Raw genomic sequence first — 22,610 nt, forward strand, 5'->3', positions numbered from 1 at the left:
GTACTCCCCCAGTACACTCTCCCCACTTCTGAGCACAGGCCACCCTTGGACCTGCTGTACCCTGAGCAGGGGGCAGGGATCCTGGGTTCTGGCCCTGGCTAGGTAACCCTAGACAAGTCACTGCTCCTGTCCTCAGCATCCCCATATGTTCAGTTGGGCTGTACCAGATGACCCCAGAGGGCCCTCGGGCTCCAGGATGGGGTGTTGGAAAAGTGTGAAGGTAGAAACGGCTGTGATGGTAGGATATTTACGTAGAGGGCGAAGGAGCAGTTATGCGCTAAACCCCTGGCATGCCTGTGTAGCTCAGCCTATCATCTGCTTGGGTGAGTTCACATACTTCCACCTCCGCCCCAGGTGTCCTGTGGAACGGTAGATGCTGCTGGGCACCCAGTATGTGCCATGCCCTGGGGATGTGGCTGTGCGCCCTCGAGGTCTTGCCTGAAGTCGCATAGCGAGTGGAGCCACGGTTGGCGCTGGGATCCGACGCTTCTGCCGTGCCAAGCCCCTTCCTTCTGCTCCACTAGACCAGGTGAAGGGGACAGGACTGATGTGTCTGCCTTGAGGCCTGGTGTTACTTACATGCCTCCCGAAAGTCAGAGTAATTGTTAACTTTCGGCAGATGAGGGTCGTGTCCCTTTCTAATCTCTGCCGTAACCTTGTTGAAATACAGATTTTGAAGAAACACAAGGGCTTGAGTGTAAGCCCTTATACCGCTCGCCCTCCCACTTCCGCAGTAGGCCAGGGAGAAAGGTCACGAGACCCTCAAGGACAAGATTGTGACTCAGCGGGGGGCCTGGCAGAGTGGGGCGTGTGAAGGAATGTTTGACCGGCACACGGTAGGTAGGCACTCGGGGAAGATGTGCTGAGCAAAGGGGGTGCAGTTGGGGCTCAGCACATGTGGAGGTTTGAAGGGGGGCACTCTTTTGGCCCAGCTGCCAGAAGGAATGGGCTATGTCAGGAGCCTCGCCCATGCTCTCCCCCAGCGCTGCCTCTCCTGCAATCGCCAGGCTTTCCGGTCCCTCTACCCATCAGCCGCTGGAGTCCAGGGCGCCATCCTCGGGCCACGGCCACAGAGCCAATTAACTGGGCACATCTTGTCCTAACTTATAGGCTTGCACTTGCTTGGTAGCAAACAGAATTGCAGCCCTCAGTGTTCCGAAGCTCACTGGCCACTGGAAGCAGGGGTTCCTGGCTGGTTCCTCTCTGGGCCCCAAGCTTTGGGCACTGAGATGAAGCTCAAAGTGTGAATCCCTCTGAAGGTGGTATCAGTGGCGTTGGCGGTGGGGCAGGAGGGCTCAGCTCACTGGGAAAGGGTATTAGTCCTGGAGATACAGGGGTGGGGCGTGGGTCAAGGATTGGGGGTGCGCAAAGTACACTTGGAGGAAAAAAACATTGCAGGTTGGATGTTGGCCCTCTGTCCTTGGCCTCACAGACACAGAGAGCAAAGATTAAATATTTGTACTAGATCCAGATAAAGGATAAAGACAGGAGTTTGATTGGGGTGAAGGGGAGGGAAGAAAACTGGCAACTATGGCAAGCCTCCCCCTAGCCTCTTTGGATACCCTGTTTGTTCTCCAAAATGACCCTTTGAGGGGGGACATCATTCCCGTTGGGTATATATAGAAACTGGGGCACAGGGAAGCAAAGCATGTGAACAGCCCAGAATTATCAATACAAAACTGTTGTGTGGCAGGGCTGGGATGTGAGTCCAGATCTGTCTGATGTGTTGGCCCGTGCGCCTCTCATGTCTAGGAAGGTGTCTGTGGGAGATGGCTTGATGATGGGGACTCTGAGGCTGGAGGGAAGGGTGGACAGGCTGACATCTCTCTTCTGTCGCAGGCACTGGCTCCAGCATCCTCTCCGCCCTCCAGGACCTCTTCTCCATCACTTGTCTCAATAGGTCCAAGGTGGAAAAGCAGCTACAGGTCATCTCGGTACTCCAGTGGGTCCTGTCTTTCCTCATGCTGGGTAAGCCGGGGCTTAGAGGGTGAGGGCAGGCAGGGGCCACCTCCCCAGCAGATGTTGGAGAGGTGAGGGGTAAAAGCATCCTCCCACCTCCCACCTTTTGGGACCCCGATCAAGTGCTCTACCCCAGGCACGCATGAGGACTCACCAAGATTCACTGGGAGGTGGTGGTATGCTTCCCACTTTATAGATAGAAAGCGCAAGTCTCAGAGAGGGTAAGTAACTTGTCCAAAGTCACACAGATTTGGGTCCAGGTCTATAGGACCCCCAAAGTGTGTGCTGTTCCCACATGCTGCCCTGCCTCCCAGCAGACATTTTCCCACAGGTATGTTGCTTTGCCTTCGGGTGGTGTGGTCCTGGGATTGAGTCCTGACTCCACCACAAACAAGCTCTATGACTTTACACAGGTTCCTTGAACTCCCTGAAAGTCAGTTTCCTCATTTTGAACGTGAGGAAAACGCTGTCTCCCATGTCGCACAGGGCCAGGGCGCGGTGGGCCCCCAGTGTAGGGAGCTGCTGTCGGGAAGCGCCCTCAGAGCCCCCGCCCAGGCCTCATCCACCCTCTGCTGAGCACGGTCCCCAGCTGCTTCCTGCAGCCCATTCAAGGCTTCTCCTTGTCTCTCTCAACACCTCCCACTTCAGTGCTTTGGTTGCTTCTCCGGCAGGTCCAGGTTGGTGCCCCCGTCCCCTGGGTTGCCATCCAGACCGGGGTCAGGGTACCATAGGTTGTCCAGGAGGAGGAAAGGGCCCCCGGCCTGGGTCAGGCCCTGCTCTCCCAGCAGCCTCTCCTCTTCCCCAGGCCCCGTGTCCTCAGCATAATAAGTGACTTCCCCAGCACCTCAGGGCAGACAGACCTGTTGCCGAGCGTTGTAGAGTGAGTCCCTCGGGACAGCCCACTCTTCAGGATCGTTCAGGCCGACGGGGATCATCAGAAATTACCGTGTCAGTGCTGAGCCGCGTGCTCCCAGTAGGCGTGGGGGCCTCTGAGACCACATTTCCAGGGCAGCAGCTGCCCCTCCCTCCCTCGGCAGGGCAGAGGGATGGGACGGGGCTTGCTATCTATAGAACCCCCTCAGTGGACCGGGCACTTGATGTGTCTGTCTTTCCTTGACTTCCCACTTCACAGGTGAGGAAATAGGGACTCACAGAGGTTCCGTGGCTCTCCGAGATGGTGAAGCTCGTTCAGAGGCAGAGTTAAGGATTAAGCGGAAGCCCAGAGCACTCACCAGGGAGTCCGGAATTAGTGGACCTGGTCTGAAATAGCCAGTCTTCACTTTGAGGCCCAAGAGCGGGCTTTAGGGGGTTCCGTGAACCCCTAAAATTAGGCGCAAAATTATATGTGAAAGTATGTTCGCATTTTTCTGGGGTGAAGGACCATCACTGTCCTCAGATTTGTGCAGAGGCATATGGGCCTCAACAAGATAAAGGAACACTGGTCTAGGGAACAGAGCAAATTAAACTGGCTCCCTGAGGGCTCAAACCTGCACCTTGGCCTGCTTGGCCAATTTTTAGAATCCCGGGAGTAGAGAGCACCGTGTAACCCCTCCATTTTCAGATGAGAAGCAGGGATCCAGTGAGGGAAGAGCCTAGCCCAGAATCACATGAGAAGGAAGTCATGGGGCCAGAACAAGACCCCATGGACTCCAGCCTCCAGGCCCCTCCCTCGTCTGCTGTACCAGCTCCCTTAGTCCCCATCTGCACCCAGAAGCCACCACTATCCCACTGTCTTAGGGAGTCGTGGCTTGGCTGGTGGGGCGCTGAGCAGCTGGTAGAACCCCAACCCGTGCAGCGTGTGGCAGGGACTGGCCCCAAGCTGTAGGTTAATAATAAACCGAGCCTAACCACAGCTCAGAGACCAGCCCGGCATCTTCCCGAGCCCTTGCGTAGGTGGGAGCCAAGCCTGCTTGGATGGGCAGGTGTGCTGAGCTGCTGCTAATTATTGTCCCGAGCAGCCCTGGCCACTCGCTCCCGCCGCCGCCCCAATCTACTGGCAGGCGCTCGCCTGGAGTTGCAAAGGCTGCTGTGGCCCCATGGGCCTCCCTCTCGAACAAAGTGACTCTCCTCCATTTTTGTGCCACGGATCCCTCTGGTATTCTGGTAAAGGCTATAAACCTTATTCAGAGTTTTAAAATGTGTACTACAAAGTACACTGGATTTCAAAGGAAATCAATGGTGTTAAAATATAAATACGTACACATTAAGACATCGAATTCCACATACAGTGACACATTCTTTTTTGTTATTACGTTAAAAAGATCTAGCAGCAGGCATAATCATTACTATAATTCTTTTTCTTTTTTTTAGCTGCGTTGGGTCTTTGTTGCTGCGCGCAGGCTTTCTCCAGTTGCGGCGAGCGGGGGCTACTCTTCATTGCGGTGCGCGGGCTTCTCATGGCCGTGGCTTGTCTTTGTTGCGGAGCACGGGCTCTAGGCACGCGGGCTTCAGTAGTTGCGGCACACGGGCTCAGTAGTTGTGGCTCACGGGCTCTAGAGCGCAGGCTCAGTAGTTGTGGCGCATGGGCTTAGTTGCTCCGCGGCATGTGGGATCTTCCTGGACCAGGGACCGAACCTGTGTCCCCTGCAATGGCAGGTGGATTCTTAACCACTGTGCCACCAGGGAAATCCCACTATAATTCTTTTTTTTTTTTTAATAAATTTATTTATTTATTTATTTATTTATGGCTGTGTTGGGTCTTTGTTTCTGTGCGAGGGCTTTCTCTAGTTGTGGCAAGTGGGGGCCACTCTTCCTTGCGGTGCGCGGGCCTCTCACTGTCGCGGCCTCTCCCGTTGCGGAGCACAGGCTCCAGACGCGCAGGCTTAGTAGTTGTGGCTCACGGGCTTAGTTGTTCCGCGGCATGTGGGATCTTCCCAGACTGGGGCTCGAACCCATGTCCCCTGCATTGGCAGGCAGATTCCCAACCACTGCGCCACCAGGGAAGCCCCCACTATAATTCTTTAGTGATGAGAATAAATGATTTTTCAAGATATCCCCAACTGCCATAAATGTGATACGGAAACACTTTTGGTTTCTATTGGCGTCACTGCCTACAGGGGCTGCTGCTAAGACTACCGTGGTCTGGTACATAAATGAAGGAAACATTAAATTTCTATAAGAGATGGGTGAAAATTAAGGTGTTGGTTTTTTTCCCTATCCAAGTCCATGGATCTCCAGGTTGGACACTTATCTTTGTGTTAAGTCCTCTTCACACACTATCTCATGTCGTCCTCCCAATACCCTGTTGGAAATCGAGGCTCAGGGATGGGCCGTGGCCAGTGAGCGGCAGGGCCCTGGCTTCGTGGAAGAGCGTGTCTGTGCTCTTTCTGGGCTCCACTGCTGCGTCCCTGCCGTGAGCAGCCATAGGCTGCCCGCTAACGGGCCTTGGGGAGCAGAGTTTTGAATCATCAGCTTGACCATGACGTGTGGGGTGGGGTGATTGTAAAGGTGGGTCCTGAACCTTCCGCATGTGGAGCCAGAAGTTGTTTGCATCTCCTGGTCCCAGGGGGGTTGGTTCCTACTGCAGCCGCGTGATCTACAGGGATAGATCAGGGAGCCCACTGTTCATAGTACTGGGATTAGACTCTGAGAAAGGCAGGTTGTTTGGTGGGTGTCATTCATTTTTGCTCAATAAGCCTTTCCTGTGTTGGTTGCTAGGGCTGGAGAAGTTCATCTGACCTGGTTCCAGCTCCCAAGGAGCTCAGGGGCTGAAGGGCCGTCTGCTGGAAGGAGTCTAATGGGGGACGCAGATAACGATGAGACAGATGATAGGGGCTGTGGACACACAGGGGTGAGAGGGAGCGGGGCCCCCCAGCTGAGAAAGTCCAGAACTAGAATGCAGTCTCTGGACCCTCCATCTGTTCTCTTTCCTCCTCGCAGGCTGCCTTAGCACCACAGTGAGGACAGTGGGTAGGGACTCCCACCTTCCCAGAGAGCCCAGACATCTGGGCAGGGCAGCCTGGGGCTCTGCCCCCTCTGATCCCGCTACCCCTCAGCCAGAGTTAGGCGTTTGATGGCAGCTGGGTTTCCTGGCTGCTCAGACCCTAGCCTGAACCTCATGGCCCTGCCCAGGCCCACCCGGAGCACCCATCTAGCCGCTGAAGGCGCTTGGATACCTGTGGAGTCTAGGGGGCTTGTGACCCCTTTTCTAGGCCTAAGAATGGGGACCAGAGGCAAACTGCTCAACAATGTGAGTGACTTTGTAAGTGGTCTTAACTTAGTCACAGCCATTCACCAAGCTGCCTCCAGTACTTCACAGTTTGCCTTTAACAGGGTTTTACAGGCTGCAAATGCTTCCCTAGAGACTCACCTTCCCTGTCTGTGACATCACACTCCTGAGCTGGTCCTGAAAAACTGGACACCCGTTCACTCTATGTTCACGCCTCTCCCAAGATAGTTGTACCACTTTTAGCTACCTTGGGGAGAGGCTAGCTCAGAGGCTTAGAACAGGACCGCGTTGTGGATGACAAGGGACCACCATTTTCCTGCCCTTAGCCTCATGGAGTGTCTGTGTCCGGCCCTCCCCTCTCCCTCGGGAAACCAGAGGAGGCTGAGCACGGTGGGAAGAAGAGAGCATGAAATGCAAAGCCAGGCAGCCCTAGAGCACCCGTGACTAGTGCAGCGCCCACCAGAGGGTGTGCCTACAACCAGGGTTGGCTTCCCTTCCTAGGCAGTGGAGGGGATGCTGGACGGAGGCCATGCTTCTCCCAAGCATGAGTACCTGTTGTCCCTGGTCCTGTGCTAAGTGACAGGGGGCAAAGAAAATGTGACCCAGCTAGTGTGGAGAATTCAGAGGTGAGAGGTCCGTGTGGGAGGACAGTATGATACTGGAGAACAGTTCCTGAGGTGAGGTCTGAGCTTAGCCTTGAAGGCTCGGTAAAAATTGGAAGGATAGAAGCTCTGATGAGGGCTTTCTGTGCCAGGTTATTCAACCTTATGGCCGGCAGGCCCAGAATAAAGGGACCACTGGAAGCTGGTCCCAGGGAGTCTTCAAGTGTCCTGCTGGGGGTTTTGAGAGAGGGACTGATGGGCTCTGGGCTTTGGCCTAGGACTGCCTGGTGCTTGGTTATACTGGAAGGGGGCCAGCCCTCCTCCTGGGGCAGGAATCCCACTCTCCCAGGTCCCTCCAGTGGCAGTCTGGGGCTTCTAATTTTTAGTGACTCTCTAAAGCCTGGTGCAGATTTTGGACTTAATAGTCAGACTTGAGTTTGAATCCTGGCTCTGCCTCATTCCTGCTGGGTGACCTTGGGTGAGTTACCTCCCCCTGGAGCCTCAGTGTTCTCATCTCTAAAATGGGGTAAAAGTCACGCTGCCCCACACTTGAGACAGTGACTCATCCCAAGTCCTGAGACATAGAGGCACTTGGCAGGTCCCTCCCCTCGTCCACAGTCACTATGCTGGACACTCGGGTGGGAGAACATGCCAGGAGGGGCAGAAAGAACAGCTCTAAGGACAGCTTCACAAGAGATCCACCACCTCTGGCACTGCTGCCCAGACAACATGGAGCCCACGTGACCCTCGATGCCGGGACAGCCCATCAGAGCCTAGAAGATGAGGCTCGTGTCCCCGTGAGCCGGCTCCTCCCCTGCACCCCCACCCTGCCCCCGCCATGGCTGTGGGCCCCCTCTGCCCAGGGCCCCAGCTGTGCCTAGCTTAGTGCCATGGTAAACACTCAGTCACTTGGTGACCCCATGCCCAGAGGGGACTGAAGCCCACCCAGGGAGGACAGGCCTGACCGGGAGCCTTCTGCCTCCCCCCAGGAGTGACCTGCAGCGTCATCCTCATGTACACGTTCTGCACCGATTGCTGGCTCATTGCTGTGCTCTACTTCACCTGGCTGGTGTTTGACTGGAACACTCCCAAGAAAGGTACGAGCACAAGTCGCCCTGTCCGACCCCCTCGCCCTCGGGACACTCCCTCCTGCACAAGCTGAAGTTCCTCATCATGGGTGCTACCCCTTTTTTACTTAGCACCTACTATGTGAATAGCATTGGGCTAAGCCAGGCTGTGGTTCTGGATGGGGGGGGAGGGGGCAGGTTAATAGTGGCTCTAAGGTCACATAGTGGTCCTCACGGAGCTCACACTCAGTCCAGGGTTTGCAAAACGTGAGGGAATGAACTTGGAAAGGGGCCCAGGGGGAGGGAGGAGGATGCTGCATAGGGCGCTGGTCACCTAGCTCAGGGGTTCACAGTGGCTCTGCCTGAACATCACTCTCTCCCACTCCTACTCCTTCCCAACGCTGTATTTTGTTCCCTGGAAGGTGGCAGGAGGTCACAGTGGGTCCGAAACTGGGCTGTGTGGCGCTACTTTCGAGACTACTTTCCCATCCAGGTAAAGACTTGTGGGTGTTATCTTGGGAGGGTGGGAATGGATGGGAAATCTGACTTCAAGCCTTAACCCACCCCTGCACAGTGACCGCATGTGCTGGGCTGAATCATGTGACATCTCCCACTATGAGCATCTGTTGATACTCTACCCCACTTTATGCAGGATTTGAGGCAATTTAGGATACGTATAGTGCTATACCAGGTAAAAAGAAAAATCAGGACTTCGGGGAAAATATACAAGTATTTCACCCATAAGCGTCAACAGAGTTGCAGTGGTTGAGCTTCATGGTCACTTCTGAGCTTCCTGGCAGCCAAGGCAAAAGGGGAAACATGATAGTTATTGGTCCTCATTTTGGGAACGGAAGAAGTTTGTTTATTCCTTGGGGAAACAAGAGTTGTTCTAGCATTTGGATCTAAAAGGTGTTTCAGATACTGAGATCCTGGGTGATGTAAGGAGCAGGTATAATAGCAGATATTATGGCCATTGCTTGTCTGCCTTTCAGTGAATATTAAAGTCATAACTTAAAATGGAAGTGATTGGGAATTCCCTGGTGGTCCAGTGGTTAGGACTCAGCACTTTCACTGCTGTGGCCTGGGTTCAATCCCTGGTCAGGAGCTAAGATCCCACAAGCCACAAGGCGCAACCAAAAAAAAAAAAAAAAAAGGAAGTGATTTATCAGGAGCAATACTACTAAGGTAGTCCAAGTTCATCTGGGCTGAACCAAGGATAGCAACAGGTGTGAGGGGCTTTCTTTCCTTCTGAAGCTCTTACAGAAATATCACTTCCCTCAGTCAGTCATGGGGAGGTCACTGGGGGTCCTGGCCATGGGAATTAGGGCCCAGAAAATTTGGTGGGCACTGAATGGAGAGTGAGAGCCTAATTGCAGAAGTGTTTGGGGAGGGCTTCTGGAGGCACTGCTGCTGGAACTCCGTCCTGAAGCTAAGTAGCACTGAAGGGGCAGGGAAGACAATGAGAGCACCTGAGTTTGAGAAGAAGCCTGGGATGTGGCAGATGGTGAGTAGGTGGAGTGGAGAGGGAGGATCTCCATTTATTGGGAGGCTTCTAGGAGCCAGCACTTTCCCCCAAGGAGTCTGTCCTTTAACCCTCACAGTACCCTGTAAGGCGGGTATTAATTTTATCCCATTTTTACAGAAGAGGAAACTGAAGGTCAGAGAGTAGCACAGCAGAATGAGCCTAATAGGGGGTTGAGCCAAGATTCCAGTTGCCGTCTTGCCTCAAAGTCTGGGTTCTTCCCACCACGGCATGCTGCATCCCTATGCAGCAGAGCTGTAGGAAATAAGCTTGGACGAATCCTCAGGCTTCCCTCAGGCTTGGAGGACGGAGACAGGAAAAGCAGGGCAGTCAGACCCTGGGTGAAGCCAGGGTGCAGTCTCCCCATATGAAGCTGGTTTAGACCAAGTTGATCTCTGGGTTTCCTTCCTCCTGCACCACTGGCTGCTCTGGGTCCCCCACACTGGTCTTCTGAGCACCTGCCTTCTCTGGGGCCAAACTCAAGGTCCTGACAAGATAAAAAGTGGCTTGGTCTGGCTTTCAGTTAACATTCTATCAGACCCCCTGCTGGTGGTCTGCAAGCTAGGTTGGCAGGGCAGAGGCTTCTGGGCCCTGGTGCATGTTGGTGACGCTGGTGGATTGTGGGTAACTCTGGCAGAATCCTGAAGGTTTTCCCTGCAGGGGAAAGACATGCCTATCCAGCTCACTCAGCACCCCAGCCCCGGCACACCCTAGCTGCTGAGGTAACCCAGCAGAAATCGGTGGGGTTTGAAAGTGGAGGCAGCGTGTGTGCATGCGGAAGTGTGCATGACACGGGGTGGTGTATGTTTGCTGTTGTGAGTCAGCAACTGAGACATCCTGGCGTGCTGCCTGGGGGAGGTGGCCAGGTAACCCTACATTTCTCCGCTGCACTCACAGGACCAGCTCCCTCTGCCCATTCCAGCCTGAGCCCAGTTTTCCCAGGACCTTTGGGGTCAGAATTCCTGCTCCTCCCTTTCCCTGACCCCATCTCTCTGGCTGCAAGGAATCCAAGGCTGTTGTTGCTGGGAGGATGTTGCATCATAGGACCCAACCCTCTCATTTTGGAGGTGAGGAAACTGAGTCCCAAAGAGGGGCAAGGACTGGTCCCAATTGCACAGTGACTCCATGCCAAGGCCAGTACTAGAATCCAGGCCCCAGATTCTTTCCCACTGGATCCCTACTGCCTGTTTCTCTGCGAAAGATCCAATCCCAGACTTCCCCACTGGATTGAGCCCCACCCCGTGGGTCTTCCTCCCTCTGCTTTGCTGTTGGAGACCTGGGTTGAGGTCCTGGCCTGTCGCTCTATTCGCTGGCCAGCACTGTTGCTCCCCGTGTATTGCTGGGCCCCTGCAGGGCATGGGGACACAGAAGAATCAGCCCTGGTCCCTGCCCTTGGCTGGGCTCACCCTCTAATGGATCTTGCTAGATTCTGTCACTTTCTGCCCATGGGACCGTGGGCATGCTTTCTCAAGCTCACTGAGCCTCATTACCCTCATCTGTGAAATGGAGCTGCTCATATGCTAAAAAGTGGTAAATTATGGTTGGAGGTGAGGGATTATATGCTCTTTCTCTCTGCTAGGGCCCTTACCTTGGGGGCCAGGCCCCAGAGTGGCCTGCCCCTCAGGAAGCCTCTTCAAGGCCAGTAGCTCCCCCAATCCAGAACAGGATGACCTGATGACCGCTGGTCAGTGCTGGGACAGACAGGTACCCTTCCCCACTGATCTCTGCCCTTCCCGAAGAACCAAAACAAAACCCCGTGTCCCTTATCTCACCTCTGTTCCAAGAAGACAGCTGGGAGTTGGAGCCACGTGACACATGTGAGCTGGCCCTGGGAGGGCCCCTAGGCACCAGGACCAAAGCCAAGCTGGGCCTGAGGCATTTATGCCTCAGCCTGGGCTCTGTGCTTGCTGCTGGTTGACCTTGGCCAAGCCCCTGCCCCTTGGGGCCTCAGGCTCTTCTTCTGTGCGTAGAGGGTTTGGCCTTAGTGACCTGATGTCAGGGCTGATGCTCTGTGGAGTCGTGTATGACCCTCCTGTCCCACCCCCTTTTCCCAGCCTCTTGCCAATGGTTGGGTAATGATTTCTAACTGTGCCCACCCACCCCTCCCCACTCCCTTATTGGTGAAGCTCTTTGCTCTTTGCCACCAGGGCAGCTCAGCTGGCCCAGAGAGCATCCCTTCTCCCAGCAGAGGTGGGGCTCACGTGTTAACAGCAGCCACCAGGACCACCAGCTACCTGGAAGAGGAGTGGGCAGTGCCCGGGTCACCTCTCCTCGAGAGATGGGCAGGATCTTTGGAGAAGAGACTAGGAAACACTCTCTGAGCTTATAGTCACCTATCTGTCCAACTGCCTCATTTCACAGATGGACCTACTGAGGCCCAGAGAGGAGGGACTGTCCCAAGGTCACAAAGCAAGTCAGGAGCAGGGCTGGTATAGAAACCAAGGCTGTGTCTGCTTCAGGACCTGTGTTCTCATTCCTTTGTTCCCCTGCTGTGGTGCCCCACTGTGTCAGCTTAGGCAAGTCTTCGTTTCTCTCTGGTTCTGAGTTTCCTCCTCTGTATGGTGCCAGGCTGGGACAAGGCTATCTGAACACCCTACCTGCCCGGGGAGGCAGGGTGGGAGGGGCGACTTGCCAGGAATGTGTCCCAGGCTCATGTCAGCCAGCAGGCCTGACCTGGGCAACCCCTTGGGCTGAGACTTTGCCATGGGTAAACAGTCAGGGGACACGAGAGCAGGTATGTCAACAGAGCCTTCATCAGCAGTGTCCTTCCTCCTCCCTCCTGAATGGACACTCTGTCCACCCATGGCGAGGGGAGTGTGGCATGAAGACAGATCAAAGCCGTATCAGAGGCCCGTCCTTTTCTGGGTGCTGCCCCAAGGGCCATTAACCTGCACTGTGCCCCAGGGCACCTCATTTAACCAATGTCCCACCAGATAGAGGCTTGGGGGAGGGAGGAAATGATTTAAAGAGCTAGCTAGGGTTCCGCCAGGTAGCCCACCTGTATCCCAGGTCCAGGGAAAAGCACAGCTGGGTGGCCTAGTCTAGAGGTGGAGGATGATTTGCTGTGACCTCCGGGAAAGCAGCAACTCCTTTCTCTAGGTCTTAGTCTCTACCTTGTAATCAAAGGAATGGCCCAGATCAGGGGTCTTCCACCCCATCCTGTGCTGGGGGCTCCCAGGCCCAGCCATCAACTCAGGAGCAAGTTTCCAATGCGGTACTGGCTGCCTCCGCTCTCACCTCAGCGCATTCCTCGCCCATGGAAACCGGGACAGGGTGCTTTCTCCTTCTGGCTTTCCCGAGAGCTAACGCGGTAGGGCAGACGTGCTCTCTGCGGCAAAACCTCAGAACAGCCACTTCTCGAAGCGCGTGTAAAGCTGGGCTTCCCCCACCTCACTGGCCGTGGATTCAGCTGCTGCTCTTCCCCATTTATGTGGCGGGCAGCTAAGGATTACTTGGGGATTTGAGCGGCTTTAATCTGCTCGCCAAAGGCAAAACAGGAGAAAGAGTACAAATGCCCCGACACGGGGTCTTTCTCACAGTCACACGTACGGGCATTTACAGAGCTGGGAGGGGTGCCAGCCACCCTCACTCCCATCCCCTTCTGGCCTCCATCACCTGAAGATTCAGATTTCAGTTTCCTGGAGGCCAACCACCAACACCCCACGCCCCCCAAACTGAGCGCGAGGTTCTTCCCTCAGTCAGGGAGTTCCCAAATCTGGAGTCATAGAAAACCCAGGCTCTTGACATTCTGCCAGTGGCCAGGGGCTCTGCTCCAGCTGGCACCAGTGCGGGGCAGGGGGAACCTTGAAGCACTGCAGGTGGGAATGTCATCAGTGCCACTTCTCCAGAGGCAGGGCAGCCCACCGGACCAAAACGGTCATACCCTTTGACCCGGGAACTGTATTTCTTGATGTTTGTCTCAAGAATGCAAGCAGACATGAGGACAAAAATAAGGTATTTATGGAAGCATTATTTCTGAGGGAAATTTTAGAAGCTTTTTAAAGGCCCATCAGCCAGGGTTTGATTACAATTCTATTCCATGTAGCATAGCCGTGAGAAGACATGTTACTGAGGGATTTTGATAAGGAAAAATAGCTATGATATGCTTGGGAGGTAATTATTTCAAAATCATATCAACCATATGACCTCAGTTTTGTGGTTTTTTAAACAGAACATTTGTCTATTTGAGTAGAAAAAAAGCTCACCAGAGTCAGAGCAGTTTATCTGGTTGGCGGTATGACAGGTGCTTTGGATTTTCTCCCTACTTGCCCATATTTTTAAAATTCTCTGATTATTCATTCGTTTTCTAATCCTAAAAGAAAGTGATGTTTTTCTGAACAAGACGCCAATCCTCTCCATCCCTCTCGGCACCCTCCACCCCATCATGTTTCCTGTAATACTGGGTCGGTGCCTCTTGCTGCTCAGGGTTTAGGGAAACTTTGCACCATCCAACCCACTGTCCAAGCCACCAGTCCCAGGGCGGGAAGGCAATCGTCCTTTAGAGCATCCAGGACAGCTTTGTTGATAGCGCCACAGGTGAGTGATCCCAGCTGTCCAGCTGACCTCCCCTGCCCGCAGTGTGGCTGGCACAAGGGCTGTGGCCCGTCCTTCTGCTTCCTGCATCAGAGCCTGAGCTGAGTCTGGCTGTCTGGAAGGAGGTTTCCATTCAGGCCAGCCGCACTGTCCCTTCTCTGGCCAAAGAAAGGGACTTGGACTTTATGCCAGTGGAAGCTGGACATCCCTCTTGATCTGAGAGTGACAGGAGTTGCACTGGGGTTTTAGAGCAGTCACTCTGGCTGTGGTGAGGAGGATGGGTCCAGAGAGAGGGAATGCAGGAGGCTGGCAGAGTGCAATTAAGAGGACCTGGTGTGTTCGGCTGGAGAAATAAGGGGAATGAGGGAGAACGTTTCCCACGCCCTTCCCAGGGACTCGAAGTCCAAATGGTGACTTGCAAGTACCCGGCACTGAGAACCCAGTGATGAGAGTCTGAGGTCAGAGGAGAGAGTCAGTCCAGTCCTTCAGGCCCAGGCTTCCAGGGGCCAGGGCACACCTAGTGCCTCCCCTACCTCTGGGTGTGCCCCAGTACTCCTCTCTTGGCCAGCTTCCTCTGACCTGAGGTCTTCCCTGCAGCTGGTGAAGACACACAACCTGCTGACCACCAGGAACTACATCTTCGGATACCACCCCCACGGCATCATGGGCCTGGGTGCCTTCTGCAACTTCAGCACGGAGGCCACAGAAGTGAGCAAGAAGTTCCCTGGCATAAGGCCCTACCTGGCCACGCTGGCCGGCAACTTCCGGATGCCAGTGCTGAGGGAGTACCTGATGTCTGGAGGTGAGAATCCACCTCTGCGTGTCCCTGCCTGAGCCACTCCATTGGCCAGGAAGCCAACCCACCGTGCCCTGGTGCCTGGTCCTGTGTTGGAGACGTGGTCTGCTGAGGCACAGTGGGTCAGGGCTGAGCGGGAGAGCTGTTCATACAATCTTCAGGGTTCAACTAGGATAACATCTTCCCTAGAAAGCCTTCTCTGACCCCTTTTCTAGGCATCCCCAGCCCCTGTGCTGCCCTTTGCACGACTTAATCATCGTCCATGACTCTCATTATCCATCCACCTTGATCCCCACCAGCCTGACTTACTCGAATTCCCTAGCACCTGGCACCAGCATGACACAGTTAGGACCTCAGGGAACGTTTGCCAAATGAATGCATTCCCTAAACAACCTTGTGTCATTGTCCCCACTTTACAGATAAGTAAGCTGAGGCTCAGAAAAAAGAATGGCTTACGTGGGGCCATACTTCCAAGTGGCTGGATTAGGTCTGGGACCCAGGTTCACGGCTCTGTCTATATTTGACCACGTGCAGGGGGTAGGGAGTGCATCCATGGGCAGCCCTGACTGTGTGTCCCCCCTCCACTCCCCAGGCATCTGCCCTGTGAACCGGGACACCATAGACTACTTGCTTTCAAAGAATGGGAGCGGCAATGCCATCATCATCGTGGTGGGGGGCGCGGCCGAGTCCCTGAGCTCCATGCCCGGCAAGAACGCAGTCACCCTGCGCAATCGCAAAGGCTTTGTGAAACTGGCCCTGCACCATGGGTGAGTGCCTCCCAGAACACGTGTGCACGCGCCTGCGCACACCTGTCAACAGTTCTGCGCAGCCCAGGGCAGCAGCTCCTTGCCTCCTGAAGGCAGAACCCAGACCCCAGGAAGGCAGAGAAGGGGGTTAGCTATCCTGTGGGGAAGGGGAGGTTGGAGCCCAGGGGTTCAGGCCAGGGTTGCCCAAGCTCAGGCTGGGCGGCCAAGTGGGCAAAGATGCAGCCTGGGTCTCCTGGGCCCTGGCAGGTGGGCTGAGAGGCCAGCCAAGCCCAGAGGCAGCACTGTGCCCCAGGGCCAGAGCGTGTCATGCAGCTAGGAGAGCGAAAGGCCAGGAAGGAGGGTGTTGTGGCCCAAAATATCAAGGAAGCCTTCTTGGAGGGGTAACCCCGGGGACAGGCAGAGAGGAGCTAGGCAGCTTGATTTCTCCGACCTTTTCTAGGGGTACATTCTGGATAGCCACCTGTTCGGCACATTTCACTGGACAAAGCGCATTTACTTCTACGGTCCCGTTTGATTCTCCTGCAAAATCCCGCAGGGATGCCATCCCCATTTTCCACTTGAGAAAACCGAGTGAGGCTATAGTGACCTGGTCAGGGCCACATTGGAAAGCCCTGACATGCTCCCCAGTCACTAACAGGGGCAGAGGGCCTGTCCCCATCTGGCAGTGAGGGGACATGTGGTTTGGGGTCCCCCGGGTGATTCTTGTGCACCCCTGACAGAGGGGAGTTCGGCTGGCGTCTGGGACCTCTAGGGCCGCCAGGAGGAACTGAAGCCAGTGATTGGGCTATGACAGACCCTGGCCTCTCCCTTCCAGAGCCGACCTGGTTCCCACCTACTCCTTCGGGGAGAATGAGGTGTACAAGCAGGTGATCTTTGAGGAGGGCTCCTGGGGCCGATGGGTCCAGAAAAAGTTCCAGAAGTACATTGGCTTCGCCCCGTGCATCTTCCACGGCCGAGGCCTCTTCTCCTCCGACACCTGGGGGCTGGTGCCCTACTCCAAGCCCATCACCACCGTGGGTGAGCCCCCCTTCCTCCAGACCCTGAACTCGGGTGCCACAGCTAGTTTAGTGGCAGAGTTAGGATTCAAATCCATCCCTGGCTCTGATGTCCATGCCCTGAACCATGAGGACGTGGACCTGTTTGGGTGCTGATGGGAATGATCGTTGCGGGAGGGGGATGGGGATAGTTCCATTACCACGAGCTAAGCTGTGCTAGATGAGAAAACAGGACTCAGCAATTCTGTGTTTTCAGAGCCCAAGTCTATCAGGGAAGACCCCCTTACAGCAAAGACCAATAGGGGGTGTGAGGAGGACGTGCAGGGTGCTCTGGAGGGTCATAATGGACCCCAGGGAGGAGGCGACTCTTTTTTTTTTTTATAATTTTATTGTTTTACTTTTGGTTGTGTTGGGTCTTCGTTGCTGCGCGCGGGCTTTCTCTAGTTGTGGCGAGTGGGGGCTACTCTTCGTTGTGGCGCATGGGCTTCTCATTGTGGTGGCTTCTCTTGTTGTGGAGCGTGGGCTCTAGGCACACGGGCTTCAGTAGTTGTGGCACACGAGCTCAGTAGTAGTGGCGCACGGGCTTAGCTGCTCCGCGGCATGTGGGATCTTCCCGGACCAGGGCTCGAACCCGTGTCCCCTGCATCGGCAGGCGGATTCTTAACCCCTGCGCCACCAGGGAAGTCCCTGTGACTCTTACACTATTAGCTGAATAGGAATTATCCTGAAAAAGAGGGGAGGAAGAGACTTTTTGTCAGAAACAATAGCCTAAATGAGGTTCCTGCAGCAAGATTGTATAGATTTTTGAGGAACAGATGCGAATCAATATACCTGGAGCAGAAGCCTGTGAGAAGCGTAGCAAAAAAACTGGCTGCGCTTCGCCCCCAGCTGTGTTGTTTTGCGTTCATATGAGACAATTTAGAGGATTCCAAAGAATTATCTGTTGTAGGAGTATGTGTGTCTGTGTGCATCTGTTAATGGTTCACGATCTAGAGATCACATAAGAGCATGGAGGCCGCAAGCCATGGACTTCAGGGGCCAAAGCTCACATAGATACTTTGAGTTCTTATCAGGGCCAGATGTTTTGCTTTGTACTTTTTCCAGAGAGATCAACTTCCTGCATTTTAGGTCACACGATCCAGACTCACCCTTGACTCTTGTTACACACAAATCCCATACCAGGTCTGACGTCTGTGAGGCAGCGGGGACATTTCCATGCACAGGGTGGCTGGAGAGGGACGGGGGTCTAGTGGACGGCGTGAAGGCGTTTGCTCCTCACCTTAAGAATGGAAAACTGGGGAGTTTCCTGGTGTCCTAGTGGTTAGGATTCTGGGTTTTCATTGCTGTGGCATAGCCCTATAAGGAAGGATCCCCATGTGATAGGTGAGGAAACTAAGGCGCAGAGAGGTGAAGTGATGTGCCCAGAGCGGGGCAAAAGCAAAGCCATTACCTGATCCCACACCTCTCACAGGAGCTCCCAGCTGAGTACTGTGGGTACAGCTGGACTTGATCCTATCTGCTGCTTAGTGGCGATGCGGCCTTGGGCAGGTCCCTTCCCGTACCCCTGGGCCCCAGTCTTCTCACCTGTAAAAGGGACAGCCTGCAATGGGGCACATTCAGCACAGTTCCTGACAGGCGGCTGGCACGTAGCGCAGGGTCGCTACCATCGGCGTTATGGTGGATGCCCGGGGAGCGTGGGCCGAATGGCACTGACTAACCAGAGGCCTGTGCCCCATCCCTGCAGTGGGTGAGCCCATCACTACCCCCAAGCTGGAGCACCCGACCCAGCAGGACATCGACCTGTACCACGCCATGTACGTGGAAGCCCTGGTGAAGCTCTTCGACCAGCACAAGACCAAGTTCGGCCTCCCGGAGACCGAGGTCCTGGAAGTGAACTGAGCCTGTCCGCGGGGGACAGCTTCTGGGAGGAACCAGCTGCAAATCGTTTTCTACCAAGTTCTCTAGTGCTTTTCGTTCTGTAAATGTGAAAGCGTCATGGGTGTCTGTGGGTTATTTAAAAGAAATTATAATAATTTTGTTAAACCATTACAATGTTAGGTCTTTTTTTAAGAAGGAAAAAGTGAATGTTTCAAGCTCTTTCACTTCCAATTTGTCCTGTTCTAGGTGGTGGCTGACCCATCTGGGCCTTTATGGTTTCTCAACCAACCCCTCTTCTCTCCTTCCCAAAATTACAGAGAAAACTCAGTCCTGGTTAACTGGGGAAGAAGGACAGCCATTAGTGACTCAGGCCAGTTAGATTATTTGCCCTTTGTCCCTGGGGGATGAGGGGCCAGAATCTTCCTCTAATACAAACATCTCTACGGCCGGCTACCCCACGCTTGACTGCACGACCAGCTGCTTCTGCCAAGGGGAAGACTCAGAGGCAACAGGGGTCCCCACTTTCAAAAGCTCAGGGATAAACGTCTGGAATATTCAAGCTCAATTCTCCTCTCTGCCACCCCCCACGGCCCCAGTCTCTGAAATCTGAGCCTGGACTGGCCTCCAGAGAGAGGATGGAGGTGGCCGTGATCCCAGGCTGGGGGATGGAGCTGCCCAGTTTAATCATCTCTTGGATTACCAAGCCCCACCACGTTCTGGTTGGAGTGCTGGTTTTCCTCAGGGAGCTGATGACATGGACCCAGCACAGACCCCGCATTGGCCTAAATCACATACTTCTCAGTGGCCTAGGTTTGTTTAACCCACACCCTCAGTAGTGGATGTGGGCGAGGGGTCCCATTTCCTGTTTCCAGAGGGACCTGGCCTTCTGAGCAGCAGATTGGTCCAGAGCAGAAGTTCCCCAAACCCAAACCTCATATATTTGTGCCTTTCTGAGAGGGGGCCAGGGAGGAAATCTAGTCCTTTGTGTATTCTGTTTTCTCTTGATGAGATCATTATACCATGTCAGACTTTTGTATATTCCTAAATGAATAAATGAAAATGAGTGTCCTCTATGAGTTATTGCAGGGGCCGCATCTGCATCTTGCCGCTGACACTTGGGGAGACCACCGCCCCCACCGGGCTGCCTGCTGAGCCCTCTCCCCCTTGCTTCTTTGGCCCACATGGCCCTGTGTGGTGTATTAGTTATTAATTGCTGTGTAATAAATTACTCCAAAACTTAGTGGCTGTTGGGACTTCCCTGGCAGTCCAGTGGTTAAGACTCTGCACTTCCAATGCAAGGGGCACGGGTTCCATCCCTGGTTGGGGAACTAAGATCCCACATGCCACTGCAGCACAGCCAAAAAAAAAAACAAAAAAACAAAAAAACAGAACTTAGTAGCTGCAAACAACAGTGTCCACTTTCTGAGGGTCAGTAATCAAGGTACAGCTTAGCTGGGGCCTCTGCTTCAGGGTCTCACACAAGGCTACAATCAAGGTATCAGCCGGGCTGTGATCATCCCAAGGCTTGACAGGGGAGGATCCACTTCCAAGGCCATTCTTTTGGCTGTTGGCGGGATTCACCTCCTCACTGGCTTTGACCAGAAGCCACTCCCAGTTCCTTGCCACACGGGCCTCTCAGTAGAGTAGCTCACAGCGTGGCAGCTGCTGCATCAGAGAGAGTAAGCAAGAAGAAGCAGAGAGAGTGCAAACAGAAGCCACAGCCTTCTAGAACCTAATCTTGGAAGTGATAACCTATCCTTTTGCCATATCCTCTTCATTAGATGCAAGTCACTAGGTCCAGCTCACGCTCTTGAGGATTACACACGGAGTGAACGCCAGGAGGCAGGGCTCACTGGAGCCCCTTCACAGCTGCCTTCCACCTGTGGTAAAGGCTACTGTCCTGCTGTAAGGTCCTAGAATAGCTGAGCTGGAAAGGTCCATATGGGTCACTCAACCATGTTCCTTGCCCCTGGCCTCAGTTATACCACAAAGAGGGAGGCCTGGCCTGCTGTCACTCTAGTGATTTCATACCACACCTGGATCTCACAACATGCCACCTCTCTCTGTTCTAATTCCATTCAGTTCAATGAGTACCAAGTACCTGGGGGAACCCTTCCCACCTGAGACTGAAGTGACTTTCCCACTTCCCACTACCTAATGCCTGTCTTTACCATTCACCTCAGGGACCATTCCTCTGGGCCAGAAGCTGTGAGCTGGCTGCGTGGGAGCAGAAACAAACATTGGAAACAGCTGAGGATATGCAGGGTGGTCAGAGCTGTGATGGAGAGGCCCCTAATCCAACCTGGGGTGCCTCATTGATCTGGGGCCCCAGCCTGAGCTGGGACTCAATGGGTGACTGGAAATTTGCCAGGAAGGAGCTGAAGGGCAGAGCAGCAAGTGCAAATGGGGGAGGCTGCTGACTTGAACCACTGAGAGGTGGTGGTGGAGAGGTCTGCAGTGGGGCTTCCCATGGGAGGGCAGGGAGCTGGCTTCTCCAGAGTTTTTCGGTGGGGAGGAGGGCAGGGCAGAGAAGAGGTGCCCTGGAGGCCAACAGAGGCTAGATTCTGTAGCTCCAAGCAGGTCTTAGGCCTCAGGCCACAGAGCCCAGGTTAGAGGACAGACATTTCCTTTAGGATGGAGGAAAGGCCCGTTTTCTGATGCATCTCAGCCCCATACCAGCCCCAGCCTGAGGCTAGCCATGACCCCCATCGTCTGGCTCCAGGCTAAACTAGGCCAACCCACAAACATAGGCCGTTATTCTCAGCATTAATTTTGTGAAGATTGGATACCCACTGTGCATCAGGGAACTCCACCATCTCTGCCTAGGAACGGGAACAGTAACCAGGCCCCAAGTCTTGGAGGGGCCACCCAGGGCAACGTAAGCTCGGCCCTCTGTATCCATGGGTTTTGCATCTGCAGATGCATAGCGCCAACTGTACTACTCTATTTTATATGAGGGACTTGAGCATCCTCTCATTTCGTTATCCACTGGAGGGAGGGGAGTGGAGTAGGGGTGGAGGGCTCTATAACCGATCCCCTGCAAATAGCAAGCGTGTCTAGCAGCCAGCTGTGCAGAGCAGAGGCATGCCTCACTCTAAGCTGTGTGTGGTGAACTCTAGGTAAATGCTGTGAACATTGCCTGGGGTTGGGAGTTGTTACCTTGGGAGAGGGAACTGGAAACTCCTTTTCCAGAAGACCCTCTGCCTTTGGACGGTGGGAGTGCGGCTGCTGTCTCAGCCTGAAGGTCAGTTCCACGATGCTGCTTGTTGTTCCCAGATATGGCCACTAGGGGGCACTGAGGACAGGTCTGAGGCGAACGCTGCGCAGCTTCCTAAGCTTTCTTTTCTCATTATGACGCTTATCTAGCTCCTACCCAGGGCTAGAAGCTAGAGATAAATAAAATCACAGACTCCCAAAAGCTGAGAGATAGACAGAAATTTAACATTCACCGTGAGCAATTCCTCCTAACCTGGGAAACTTGGCACAGAAAGGCCAACAGACTTGCCCCTAATTACTCAGCAAATCAACATTCACTGAATTCCTCCTCTTGACAGGGAACGAGGGGCTTCCAAATTGAATGTCCCCGGTTCTCAGGTGCTTGAAATGTAAAAAGGGCGACAGAAACGTAAAGCACGCATCTTTTAAAAAACCTTTCCCTCCTTTTATATTCCATGTCTGGTTCTAGATGTCACTACTGCCCACCATCAGCACAACCAGCCTCCAGTCGTGGTGGGCTCTTCGCTCCTCCCCCTTCCCTGCCCCCCACTCCCATAGCTGCTTGCTGATGCTGATGCTGACATTTTTGTCTCTCAAATCATTTCCTCCTTTCTCATCCCTGATAACATATACGAATGAGTGTGGGATCCAGCCTGTGACATTGCCCTTACCAGCTGCATTATCATGTCACTTAACCTTTCTGAACCTCAGCTTCCTCATCTGTAAATGGGAGTAATCTATATTCCTGAGTAAATGAGATAATAGGTATATAAATATATGATATAAAAATAAAATATATTCATCCAGCTCTCTCAACAGGAAATAATAGCTGTGATCATCATCATCATCATCATACCCTTACTGGGTCTCCCGGACCTATTAAATTGAGCTCCCTGTTTCCAGGCCTCTCTCCAGCTCGCTGTTCCTGCAGCAAAGTGGCCAGTCTTCCTTATTTTTTTTTTTAAATAAAAGCTTTATTGAGATATAATTCATGTATCATAAAGCCCATCCTTTTAAAGTATGTACTACAGTCAACTAATCTATGACAAAGGAGGCGAGGATATACAATGGAGAAAAGACAGTCTCGTCAATAAGTGGTGCTGAGAA

General features: G+C 53.8%; 1 protein-coding gene across 5 annotated transcripts in view; it reads left to right on the plus strand.

Moving 5' to 3' along the window:
• The window catches only part of DGAT2 (diacylglycerol O-acyltransferase 2), a 35,341-nt gene extending 12,731 nt beyond the window's left edge, over positions 1 to 22,610 (plus strand). The window contains exons 2-8 of one of the 5 annotated variants that reach the window (XM_027083426.1): positions 1,840 to 1,968; positions 7,719 to 7,826; positions 8,219 to 8,289; positions 14,449 to 14,653; positions 15,240 to 15,414; positions 16,229 to 16,431; positions 18,154 to 19,527. In XM_027083426.1, coding sequence (XP_026939227.1) covers positions 1,840 to 1,968; positions 7,719 to 7,826; positions 8,219 to 8,289; positions 14,449 to 14,653; positions 15,240 to 15,414; positions 16,229 to 16,431; positions 18,154 to 18,308 — 1,046 coding nt within the window. In that variant the 3' untranslated portion in view covers positions 18,309 to 19,527. Of the gene's footprint in view, positions 1 to 1,839; positions 1,969 to 7,718; positions 7,827 to 8,218; positions 8,290 to 14,448; positions 14,654 to 15,239; positions 15,415 to 16,228; positions 16,432 to 17,880; positions 19,528 to 22,322 lie in introns of those variants that run through there. The other 4 variants (XM_027083427.1, XM_027083428.1, XM_027083430.1 and 1 more) reach the window with 4 other exon arrangements.

Source organism: Aethalodelphis obliquidens, unplaced genomic scaffold, assembly GCF_003676395.1.
Source record: "Aethalodelphis obliquidens isolate GAN/ISIS:26980383/991018 unplaced genomic scaffold, ASM367639v1 scaffold50, whole genome shotgun sequence".
Classification (NCBI taxonomy): domain Eukaryota; kingdom Metazoa; phylum Chordata; class Mammalia; order Artiodactyla; family Delphinidae; genus Aethalodelphis; species Aethalodelphis obliquidens.